The sequence below is a fragment of the Lepidochelys olivacea genome (assembly GCF_965140295.1).
Source record: "Lepidochelys olivacea isolate rLepOli2 genome assembly, chromosome: 7".
NCBI classification, from domain to species: Eukaryota; Metazoa; Chordata; order Testudines; family Cheloniidae; genus Lepidochelys; species Lepidochelys olivacea.
In genome coordinates this window covers 98,717,987-98,731,028 of record NC_140417.1, presented here as the reverse complement: position 1 = coordinate 98,731,028, position 13,042 = coordinate 98,717,987, and the positions used below count along the sequence as shown (strand labels likewise).

Below are 13,042 nucleotides of genomic sequence, written 5' to 3'. Positions count from 1 at the left end.
TATCTGACCTAGCATGCTAAAAATAGTAGGGCAGCCACAGTAGCATGGGCAGCAGTGGCACAGGCTAGCCGCCCCAAGTACATACTCGCGAGGTTTATGCTGCCCAGATCCAGGACCTCAGAACCAAACAGACAGCTGAGAAGCGTCAGAAGAGGAATAAGAATGAATATTATTAATAATAGAGTATCCAAGAGTGTATAAACACCTGACCGACCTACAAAAGTTTGAGTTAACTATCTAAGTGCTGATCCTACAACCATGCATGCGAGTAACTTTACTAACATGAATACTTCCATTGTCTTCAGTTGAACTACTCACATAAAGTTACTCACAGACATAAATGTTTCCAAGGTAGGGTAGACATACACAGACAAGGGAGGAGACAGAAGGGAAAATACAACAAGTGAGATTTTTTTACTGTTTTTTTACTCTTATTCTTTCCTACTTTTCTTTATTGTTAAACCCTGACTTATTTGCTTACCTTTATTATTGGTTCTTAACAGTACCTACTGATTCCTAGCCTGTTTTTATTTTGTTTCTATTTCTTGTTGATTTTCTTTTTTTTCATTGGTTTTACTGGTTTTCTTTTAATGCTTAGAAGGGACTGCCAGATGTGAGCAGTCCCATTTAACTCAGTGAACTGCTGATGGGCGTTGGAGTTTGCAGGACTGGAGCCTTTCCTGTTTTTTGTTCTTTCCTCCACACATTTCACTTATATTATGAACATGTTGATATTCAATGTGCAAATGAGTCCAGGCCCAAGATTAGGTTGGAGACATCAGTCTTGTGCAATGCATGGCCTAATACATCAATGTGACATCACCAGAATGCTTAGCAAAGAACTGAGATGCAGCTTTCAGGACTGGGTGCAATGTAGCCTTTCTATAATGCTAACTCCATAATGCCTCCCGGCTAACAGTGACAAAGAATGTGGTCTGTTAAGGCTTTTGCAACAGAGGCAAAAGCATAAAAATAACTTGCCAGCTGGATAAGATGCAAAATTCTAACCATTTCAAATCCATGAATATTTTAGTTTTCATTCACAGTTCATAAGTGTAGTTGTAATAATTTAAAGATTGCCAGCAATAAACATGCATATTGACAGTGTGTTCACTTTTAATCAAAATCTGAAGTAAAAAAAAATTTTTTAATTAGACATTTTCAGCAACCAACACTTTTGGGACTTTCACTTTTGTTTCTTTTCTTTACTATGTGTTGTCTTGTGTAATTTTGCGGTTATCCCCAGTTGGGAAAAGAAAGGAAACAGTGCCAATTAATAAAAATCAGCTGGTTTTTGATGTGCCAACAGTTTGTTGGTAAGTGTGAAGCTTTTAAGGAGAATTAGGTGAGAATTAGAATTACATTATTGTGTATGAGAACTTCTAGGAAATACAGTTTTTTACTGTAACAACTCAGGATTAACTTTAAAAATTGCAACCATATTGTATATTAAAATATGAATTTTTATTTCATGTAATATTCAAGGAGAGTATTTAAGTTTTTATATATTTAATGTAAGTGCTGCCCAAAACCAATACCAAGGCAGTGAGGTTTATTGTAATTATATTCTCCTTTTGTTGCAGAATCTGACCAATGAGGAGCAAGTAGTTGTCATACAAGCAAGGACAGTTCTGACACTGGCTGAAAAGGTAAAACATATACATCCCTAGTAAGTGAAATCATGTTATACAAAGTTTTGCCCATCTCCGAATGAGTTGACTTGAGCACATTGGTAATGTAAATAATTGTTTCTTCACAAAATGATACAATTTTTTAAGCACAATTATGCTTTTGTAAAACGTAGTAATTTATGAGGGAAAAATATATAAAGATAATGTTCAGATAGTACCATAATTTATATTAATGTCATTTGAGTTATAAAAGATATATTGCAAGGCTTTGGAAAAGTGTCCATCTCCAAATCATCAATTTATATAGTAATTATCTAATGTGCTTGATACCTGCGCCCCTTAGTGGCTTTAAATTAAATGTATCTCATATGGTATGCTAGAGCTGTAATAAAAGTTTAGTAGAAGAACATGCTCTTTGCAGAAGCCGTGTGCTGCCATTTTGACTCTGGAAACTGATCTATCAAGATTTAGGACTTAATCTCTTGTTATCTTTTGTATACAGTGGCTACAGCAGATAGAAGTGACAGAATCTGCACTACAGCAAAAGATGTTAGATCTTGAGAATGAAAAGGTACTATAGGGAGTGTTTTGACAATAAAAGAACAGTCATTCAAGTTGTTGCTAAAGTAATTGAGATAACCTAGTCTTCTTTACATCCTTAGGAGCTATTTAGTAAACAAAAGGGCTACTTGGATGATGAACTTGACTACAGGAAACAGTCTTTGGATCAAGCACACAAGGTAAGGAAAGTCAGTCTTGGTAGACCTATGCTACCTTTAATAAATTACCTTATATAATCCTACAGTCCTTCTGCATACAGAACTCCTATTGAGTTCCAGTGGCTGGAAGAGTAGGTAAATTTAATTGTAAGCAAATTATTTAGACCTTGATCCAGCAACGAGCTATATGTGGGCAAACCTTGTGCTTGCATGGTGCTCTTTGCAGATCAGGGCCTGAGTTATCATATGTTGTTATTATTTATTAATTTGTATTGTAGAAACAGTTTAACATAGCTGAGATTCTAGTTTGCAACTGATGGAACAATATTTTGTGAGTATTCTCTTTTCCCTCCAAAAATAAATCTTCTATCTCAGGGTTTGTCCCAGGAACCTAGGCTACAAATCACCTAGCTAAAATAGGTATACCCTGCAACTACATTAGGACAAATGTTGAGTTTATGTCAGGTTTACCTAGCATATATTCACTAATCCTGACCCCTAAATTTGACCACTTTACTTACTCAGTAAACAGTTTCCTACAATTGTGGTCTTATTTACAGCTGTACCTGTAGATTCTCATCACCCGAAAAACTAGCTAAACATATTTATGAAGTAAACATTTATACCAATATTTTGCACAGCTGTAGCTTTTTCCTGTGCTTTGGGAATTATTTGTATCTTGAACATGGTCATGTCTTCTAATGGCTGAGAAGAATATTTCAGTCCTCCTTTTGAATGTCTAATACATGCAATGGTGTGAGAACATTTGCGGGAGCTTTTATTCAATACACTTTTTAGTCCTCTGGTTTTTTTTAAGAGCTTGATCTTGCCAAGTGCTCAGCTTTTCCTGGGACTAACTTCCATGCACAACATGGAGATGATCCCTGGTCAAGAACTGCATATAATAAGCAGTTCTAAAACAGCTCCCTATTTCTGAAGTCCTCTGAAAGTGGTCATAGTAGTAAAGAGGGGGAAGATTGATTGGCATTGTCAATAACTCCTTTCTCTTCAGAGTCCCACAGCATAAAACGAACTAAAGAAATTATTATGTTATCATAGTGACACCACCGGCAATAGGAAGAAAGTTAGTGTGTTGGTGCTATTTCTGAGCACAGCTGAGCATATTGTGAGTCAGCTATTGCATTCACCCAATGCAATCTGTCTTAACTACAGGGAAGGAATATCTCAGTGATGGAAGATCTACAGAGGTCATGGAAGGCACTATAATATTGCAAGACTGAGAAGTCTCTGTAGTCATCTCTGGAGAAAATAAATATAGTTCAGCAACTAACTTATCTGGTGTCCACTATCCAGCTGGTCAGAGCTCATCTTTGCTCACTCTTGTGCCATATGCAGAATTCTATGTATCTGGGATTATGTAATGATGCATGAAATGAAAAGTCCCTGCAGACTGAACCTAATGTACACAGAATGCAGTGCAGAATTATCATAGACAGAACAATGTTGCTTCATCTGTTTTATCTTCAGAGACTAGTTTAAATATGGAAATCTTCCCAAATCAACCATTTACCCATTTAACTTAACAGAGAATGAAGCTTTACCAGGGAGTCATAGAATACTTTTATTCTTGGTGAGTGCACCATTCCCTCCCCATTATCTGTGTATAATCCCACCAAAAAGTCTAGCGGTTGGTAGGCTGGCTACAGCAAGGCATTGTGTAGCTATTCAGTACTTCCAGCTTCCTAATACTGTCTGTTCAGCACTTTACGTCCCATTGCTATTCATAAAAATATTGACAAATTAGTGGAAATGTAGAGAAGAGCAATAAAAATAATTGGTGGGCTGGACAGATAGATAGATCTTATCTATCTATAAACATGCAAGCTTTCAGTATAAATCAGTCTATTTATCTATCTATTTATTTATTTATCTATTAATCTATCTATCCTAAGCAATAACTGAGTGAGGACATAGATGTACAGGAATTTGGAGAGTATATATACTAAGGAGAGAGAGGCATTATTTAGAATAGCAAAATGGAGTATATAATATGGAGCAATGGAATGAATCTGAGAAAAGCAAAAATGTACCCTGAGCATCAGAAAAAATTACCTGACAGTGAGATCTATTGGACTATATGATACTCTCCCAAACAAAGTGATGGAACACCATCCCCACACCTGCATATGGGAGATTTAAAAGTAGATGGGACAAAGCACTAGTAAATGTATAATAGGGAATAATTTTGCATTGGCAGAGATATGGACTAGATACCCTAATAGATCTTTCCCATAGCCAGGGGTGCTGGAACAATTTTTATAGAGGAGGTACTGAGAGCCATTGAACCAAACTGTAAACCCTGTATATGATGGAAACCACTTCAAGCCGTGGGTCCGGCAGCACCCCTAGTTCTAGCTCTTATGCCCATAGTTAGATTCTCCAAACCTAGCTACACAATATATCCCATGCCAGCTATTTGGGAAAAGGATAAGCTGAGAAGACTAATCATTAGGGAGAAAAGGTTTATAATACAATTCCGAAATGAGACACTTTTCCCCTCATGTTTCTGGTCCCTTCCTGATCTTGTCTGTGGTGGTAGTGTTATGAGGAGAGTTTCAAAGGCACAAATTGGAGTGTAGTGGCCAACTCCCAGTGAAAGTCAACAGGAGTTGAGCATCTAACTCTCTTTTTGTCTTTACAAATCCCCCACTGAAATACTAATGAGGCTACACTTGGACTAACCTCACACAAATTCTTGGTTTTTGAATATATCTTTTAGTTTGGAACGTGGCTCCTGAACAGTGGTTGTGGAGGTCAAGAGGGGTCATGTCAGCTTTCTGCCTTGGCAGGATAGCTGTTGTGGGCTCCCCACCCTTAATCTATTGTGGGATCTGTAGTGATGCTGGGGTCAAGGGTGATCACCAGTTTCGGCGTCTGGAAGAGATTTTTCCCAAAAGGCATGATTGGCAAACTGCTGTGTGAGTTTTTTCACCTTTCACCCAAAATCCAGCAGGTCTGGTTTGGGGATTTAAGTTACAGTTGTCTCGGATTTGTCAGTTGATATGCTAGAAAGGGTCCGATGTCAGGTCCCATAACCCAGTGGGCTGCCTGGGCCTTGAATCTGAGCATAGCATTGCATGGTGACAGGATAAACCGCTAAATCTTGTGCAGCTTGTGGGACCCCTCATCTTAAATCTCCTGCCTCCAGTGAGGAGGAGGGGAGCAGGTCAGGACTCTGGTCTCCAGGCGGGGTCCTATGGCAGGCCTGAGGGCATAAAGGGGCATGACCGACACACTTACCCAGAGATTTATAGTCCACGGGGGCAGCTGGTGCCAGTTGACACCTGCACTGGAACAACCCTGCTGGGTAGTTTGAAGTGCTGACCCTGGTTAGGTAATCGTTTTTAAATGAAGTTGTACCCTCTGAAATTCATCATATTATGGTGTCTATGTCTCATTGTTTTCGTGTCCACACCAAACCTCTATGAACATGTTTTTCTGCTGGGATTTAAATGACTCCCTGCAACCAAAACATGGTGCCTGTACTACTGCAGGCATGAGAAAGTGAAAGTGACAGGAAACAGAGGAGAGAAAAAAATACAAATGACCAGTCTATTTTCTGACTTCAGATTGAATGAAATATAAAAAACTAAAGCAAACAGGGGATGAAAAGTGAATATGGCATCTCACGGGTTTATTAATCACACAAGTCAGGCCACTTGTTCTTTTTATATATTGCTCCTTTAAGAAAAACATTTCCTGCTAGAATCAGTGAAGGAAATATTTTCTTCACAGTGTTTATAACCAAATCTGTGTCTGAACAACAAAAATTACATTTTAAAAATACATCATCAAGGTAGGAGAATAGTGTTTACTGTTTAACACAGGGACATTTCCCAACCTTGTTTGCAATATTAATAACCCCTTAGAACCTCAAAACTGAAATGGAGTTTCCATAGCTTAGCTGTTTTCATGATGTTACACAATGTTGATAAGATGGTTGTGAGGATGCAGACTTTTGATTTGTTTGACAAAGAGGTGAAGCAATTATTTAAAAATAAAATATACTCATGAAAAGAATTAGATGAAAATTATGTGAAGGAAAGTCAAAGTTTGGGTCTGTCTGTGTGTCCTATAAAGGAAGATGTTACCATTGTTTATTACAATTCTGATCCAATCCTGCAGTACTTAAACAGTTCCTATTGACTTCAAGCACTGACATTAAGTGGAAGTTAGTTTTCATTATACATACAGTAATGTCCTTGTACTGGACTGTAACCTTGTGCCTTTCCTACTATATGTTAGGGTTAAATTCTCCCTTCACTCTTTGTACCAAACTCTCATTGACATCAATTGGACATCTATACTTTGGAAGAGGCTAGAATATACACATTTAATATCTGGAAACCTTACAATGTTAAGTAATTGAATGTAAATTCTTATTTCAGGAACACGCTGTGGGGTTGATTGTGCCCAAGTCCTGGCTCCTGTACACCACTCCAGCAGTGTACAGAGACATAGAGGAGATATAGAGTCAGGAACAATTCTGCTGGCTCAACAGTGTAAGGGGTATAGCACTGGGTGCCCCAGTGTAAGGGGTAGCACATGCCTGTAGTGTTCAGTACTACCATGATTCTGGGCTGCACAAAGGCAGGTGTGGGGAGGCTGCTGCAAGTGAGAGCAGTCCCTGGGGCTGCTGTACCTTACACTGGGGATCTTTTTGGCTGTCACTGCAGCCCAGAGTCCAGGCAACAAGAAGGTGGCTTAAAGGAATCTTTGCTCCTTTCCTCATGGGCTATGCTTTTTGTGCTGTGCTTCTCAGGTGGTTCATCACTGAGTCTGCCTGTATAACTTCCAGTTGTGTCACTGCTTGGGACAAGCCATGTTCTCAATAACGCTGACAAAATCCTCGGCCCACCTGTAAGAGAAAAGCGTAAGCTAACTGCCTTATTTTGGTTTTGTCTAGCAAATTCTGGAATTAGAAGCCATGCTATATGATGCCCTGCAGCAGGAAGCTGGAGCCAAAATGTCTGAAATTCTTTCAGAAGAGGAGAAAAGCAAGCTGAAGAATGCTGTAGAGCAATGGAAACGTCAAGTTATGAGTGAACTCCGAGAGAGAGATGCCCAGATTCTGCGTGAAAGAATGGAGCTCATTCAACATGCACAGCAGGTACACGTTGATACAAAGATGTTTGTCTCCTTCGTTTTTAAGCATAATGAATAGGTGATCTCTGTCCCTTTCTTCTTGGCTGTGCTGCTTCTTTTACTTCTATATAAGAGGTAAGAATTATTATTTTAGTATATTGAATAAGGATCAGTATATATTTCAGCTTTGTGAATCAAATGTTTCCTTTAGTTCTTGTCCAGTTCCTTTGCCAGCAACCCAATGTGTCTGGGTGAAGTTAAAAGTAAGAGCTGAGATTTTCAATGTCGCCTGGGGGATTTAGACACACAGTTTCCTATTTGTTTTCATTTGTATAGGGCATCCAAATCACATAGAAAGTTTTGAAAACCTCATTCATAACCTTCAGCTTTTGGGCCAGATGCTTATTCATGGGGCTATATCCCCAATATAAGCCCTGTGTTTGTTTTTCAATGTCTCTTTCATACAGTCATTGTATTAGATCAGGACAAATCTACAAATGAAAACACAAATCAGTTTGCAACCACAGAATATCAGTTACAGTCTCCTTTTTTTAAAAAAAAGACACTTTCCCCACTTCAGAAAATTTTGTTACTAACACATTGTTTTATGGTTTACATCTTACAGAGAATTAAGGAGCTAGAAGAAAGAATTGAAGGTCAAAAAAGACAGATAAAAGAATTGGAAGAAAAGGTATGGTAATATAAATGAAACATCAATGATAAGATATACATATATGTGGCTATATATGCATATATCTTAAGAAAATAACTTTATCAAGAAAGTAAAGTTGCAAATAAATGTTCTTGTAATGTTGAGTCACTCTTGCACTGTTGGTGTAGATGGTATTATTGCAAAATCTCGTGTACAAGATGGACAAACCTCTAAAGACTGAGGCTTTCTTCAGTTAAACATCTGAAATGGTGATGCATTTCTGACGATTATGCAAACTTAGCCATGGTTATTTGGTCTGGAAAGCCTATTCTCACCAGTTCTCTGCATTCTGTTTGGATGGAAAGCACAATGACAGAGGCCTTTCCCCAGGTATTTCAATACTTGGGCTTCCAGTCTTGGCCGAAAACAGAAAGTGCAGAAACATATGAGGATAGAAACAAACAAGTTTACTGGACCTTGTCAGATATTGGGATGGTTTGAGTTTCAAGCAAAGTTTCAAATCAGTTGTCATTTTATTGGAACTTGTACCAATGTGAGAGAGGTTTTAGATCATAAACTCTTTGTGGAAGACACTGTCTTTCTCTCTGTTTAGGAAGCACCTAGCACATGCACATTTTAAGTGCTACTATAGTGTAAATAAATAATAAAAAATTAATAATAATTTCAAATAAACTCGTGAGCTTAGAAAGCAAGAAGATATCTGAGGCGATGTATTAGCACAGTGTCTGGCATGCATCACTTCCAGGCTGCCTCTGTTTATAGCAGAATGTGCTAATGCTGGAGCATGGAAGGGGGCATCTTGCATTTAAAAATAAACTCTTCTGGGAAAGAATGCTCCAAGGTTGCAGTTTGATTTTTCCTCTCTTCACCCTACACAGACGTCTAGTACATGGGTTTGGTGTGGCAAACTATGCAGATTTGGTTGGGGGAACCTATCTAACTTGGAAGCAGGTCAGGGGATTGCACAGCATCACCTTTACAGCCACTTCTCAAGCCTTTAGTGTTGCTGTGTATATCTCCTATGTGAGGGTTCCAAACACTGTTCTCAGCCTGTCATCAGCACTCCTTCATCCTGGCACATTTGGAGTTGGCATAAGGTTCATTTCCCAGCATATAAGGAGATTCAGAGGCTCCCCTCCTAACCACTTCACCTGTCATCCTTCTACTCCACTCAACACAGGGGAATATCAGGGGTTTCATGACATAGAGGGCCTTGCTCAGGTCTTGCACTAACTGGTGATTTTTACCCTAAAAGTATAATAAACCACAGTAAAAGCATTTATTTCTAGGAATGGGTGAATCAGCTCATATACAATAGCAATTTATCTGAACTTTCACCCAAAACTAGAACCAAACCTAAAGAAAACCGTTTTTGAAGGTTCAAAAGAGTTAACTGCCTTTCCCGTCCCCCTTCTTCTCCCCCATTTATTCCTGCCCTTCTTGCTTCCAGCCTGGACAGGATGCATATGTGCAGGAAATCTCATGAGATTCTGCTCAGTTTTGCAGACTCAAGAGGTTCAGCTAAGCAGTCAGAGACTCTGAACCTTTGGAAGTTCCCCCATCACTACTTATTTCTCCTCCTTTCAAATGACAGTTTTGCCTTCCTCTTGTCTGTAACCATGGCTTATTTCTCACTAGACACACTGTAAATTCTTTTTCTCTTTCTTTCTTTCCTTCTTTCCTTTTCTCCTTCCTCCCCTATTTCCTTTTCAGTTTTTATTTTTGTTTTTATTTTTCTCTTTAGCTTTCATTCTTTGGTCATAGTTCATCAGCCCACGTACAGATGGTAAGTATTTTGTTTGCTGATTATCTCCTGTTTCTGGTGCAGTTCTTGTCAAACTTCAGTGCTCTGCTATCACTATACAGGCTGCATCTGTAGTGTCATCAGGTCACCAAGGAGTCACCTGATAATGGAAATATCTAAAGAATTTGAAACGTATGGAAAAGAATAAGGAATCCTTAAATGGTCTAAGTATATAGGCTGAACAAACTCTAATTTAAGATTTCTCCATGCAGAGGGAAGGACAAGGAAGGCACTAACTACTAAAGATGTAAAAACAACACCACTAAATTGCTACAAAATTGAAAAATAATGTCAGTTTATCAGTATTCCCACGATGGCAGATTATATTCTGGCATGAAAAAGTTGCTGTACCTAGCCATTATTCAATAATCTTATTGAATAATAATCCATTATGTATTTTCAGTATTCAGCTAGGCTTGCATGATGCAGCGTTTGGTTTAAGCTGAGCCACTTCTGTAGTCTTGTCATATTTTCAGATCTAACTGCCAGAAATTGTTTCCTTTAAAAGGATTGTGTCTCAGGGCCCTTACATTATTTGAATGTAAATTTTCCATTCTATTGAGTGTGACCATGTCTTTAAGGAAATAATGGGAAATATTTGTTGGATACCATCATCTAGTTGATAGCATTGTATGGGACAATTCCTACTGTACATAATATTTCAATAAAATGTAATGCAAATGCTCTATTATATGAATAGTCTAGTTTAAGTTATCATAGATTGTGAATGTGAACCTTATAGATATTTCATGCATGTTATTTTTTTTCCCTGGATATACTTTCCTTTGATCCCATGTCTTTGAAAATGTTCTTGTTTCAGACTACTGAGGAAGCTAGAAATACTTATATTCTTATTGAGCAAGACAGCATTGGTTACCAAGGTGAAATAAAAAAGAAGACATTACGATTTCCAGAAGCCCAAATATATATTTTGTCACTGAAGACTGAAAATATAATCTTTTTGACCCTGTTAGACAATGAATTAGGATTTATGAGAGTTTCTTAAAGTGGAGTCTACTCTTCTGATGTCTATGACTGTACATTTTTATAAGCTAGAATTAGAACTGTCTAAGAAAGCCAAAAAAAAATTTTAAAAAATATATTAACAATTACAGGCTTCTCTAAAGGAAGCCCTGTCTCTGCTGCTTGAAACAACTTTCAGCTTTACATAAAAAGCAGTATACTAATTCAGATAAAGTGAATATATTGTGGTTCCCTGCTAAGCAGGTAGTAAACTGCTTCTGTAAAGAAGTGATCATGTCCTGTTTTATACATCACTCATGTATGTGTGTTAGTTGTAGTTATTTAAATACATGTCTTGAAGGAAGATTTTAAAAAGAGTTCCAGACTAGTCTATGATGAAAACATAAATGTGAATGAAATGAACCATTGTATTTCAAAATGTTTTTCCTTCAGTTGATGGGAAGTAGAACTAATTCATCTGATAATTTCAGAAGAATGTATTTCTTTTCCATAGCACAGGGTATGTATAGTGGTTTGTTGAATATCCCAAGCACTTAATGATGGTGGGGAGGTGTGACTACAAAGTTCTGAACCTTCAGAATGTGGTTTCATTTTGTTCTGAAGTTTCAGTAAACTATGCTCTGTAACACTAAGAGAAAAATGGCAGAATAACATATAATGCACTTAAGTTCCTCAATGAAGATGAAGCATTCAACAGCGTCCCATGGAAACTTTGAACCTGTGAAGGGAATAGAAGTGAAAATGTGTTGTCACTGATCTGAATGTCCAGAATGCTGGAAGGTGGGAATGTGTGTAAAAAACGAAGATTTGATTAATTTGAGAAAAGAAAGCACAAGCAAGGAAGGTGGGAATCCCTGATTGTATCTCTTGGATTTAAATGTCAGAAAAATGAAAAAAAATTGTCTTCTTTAGAAAGATGCACAAAGGAAAGACTCTGAAAGAAAGCACACAAATGTACTTCACCAAAAAGTAACAAGAGAAATTGAAACAAAGTGCCAAAATCTGGATTTACCAATGAATATATAAAAAGCATCTCATCTGGCCTTTTCCACAACTGCTGTGTGTCTAAAATAGGGAGCAGAGAGATGATGAAGAAACTGTACCTATTCTTTTGGAAGCATAACCGAGAAAGCAAAACTAAAGAAGTTACTGAAAGGTAAGAAGAAATGTCTTAGCAGATCATTGATTTGCTTACACTTTTGTAAGTACAAGAATAGGGTTTGATCCTGCAGTCCTTATTCAAGTCAACATTGTTTTAAGTACAATATAGAGGAAATTCTGACCTGCTCAGTATTTGTTGTAAATGTTATGTATCCACATTTCATTTTAGGCAGTGACTGATGTATTATATTTCAGTGTAATAAATAACAAATGATCATTTTATTCTCTAGATCCATGTTTCCTCTTAATCAAAAATACTTTTAAAATTATCAAAGACTATCAAATTTGTACAAACCCACAGACAATCATATACATGTAACAGAAGTGAATAGTTGTTTCCTTTTGGGATATAAAAGACTGAAAACTTTCCTAAATAATGCATATCTGTTTAACACTTTCACACAGCTTTTCTTTAGTGGAGTTACTTATGCTGGTGCTTAGTTATTTGTATGCTTATCAAGAAGAGAACTGTGCCTGTTGTTTAAGTTCAACCACAAAATTATTTGAAATTGGTTTTGTTTCAAGTCTGTGCTGCATGATTCAGAGAAGGGACTTGAAGGGAGTGTCCCACATCTCAGGTGGGACCTTAACCAGTGGGCTCTAGAAGTCAGTCTCTCTCTCTCTTTCTTGCTTGCTCTCTCTCTTTGTCTCTGGCCCAGTGAATATTTAATTATTTATACACAGTGGAACAGCTCCAACAGCATAGATTGAGAGCGACAGAGACTGACTCTGTAGCCCTGAAAAAATTTTACTGTTTTTTGGCCAGCTCTACAGTTCATTGGTGTGATGAAGTAGTAGTAAGCAGAGTAATCACAATAATGCCTACATACTTCTTTTGCATACTAAAGTGGGAACTGACTCATTATTGTTTTATATCTAGCTCACGTCATGGTATTCCAGTTCTACAAGATGAAATTTGTTTTCGTGAGTTCAGAGTTCAGTCATTGCATTAGAGCTAGTGCCC

The 13,042-nt window shown here is 37.6% G+C and overlaps 1 protein-coding gene across 1 annotated transcript in view; it reads left to right on the top strand.

The window, feature by feature from the left end:
• The window catches only part of JAKMIP3 (Janus kinase and microtubule interacting protein 3), a 146,374-nt gene extending 134,132 nt beyond the window's left edge, over positions 1–12,242 (top strand). The window contains exons 17-22 of the mRNA XM_084633124.1: positions 1,584–1,649; positions 2,134–2,202; positions 2,294–2,371; positions 7,278–7,481; positions 8,082–8,147; positions 10,754–12,242. Coding sequence (XP_084489250.1) covers positions 1,584–1,649; positions 2,134–2,202; positions 2,294–2,371; positions 7,278–7,481; positions 8,082–8,147; positions 10,754–10,939 — 669 coding nt within the window. The 3' untranslated portion in view covers positions 10,940–12,242. The remainder of the gene's footprint in view (positions 1–1,583; positions 1,650–2,133; positions 2,203–2,293; positions 2,372–7,277; positions 7,482–8,081; positions 8,148–10,753) is intronic.
• Positions 12,243–13,042: the final 800 nt, after the last annotated feature.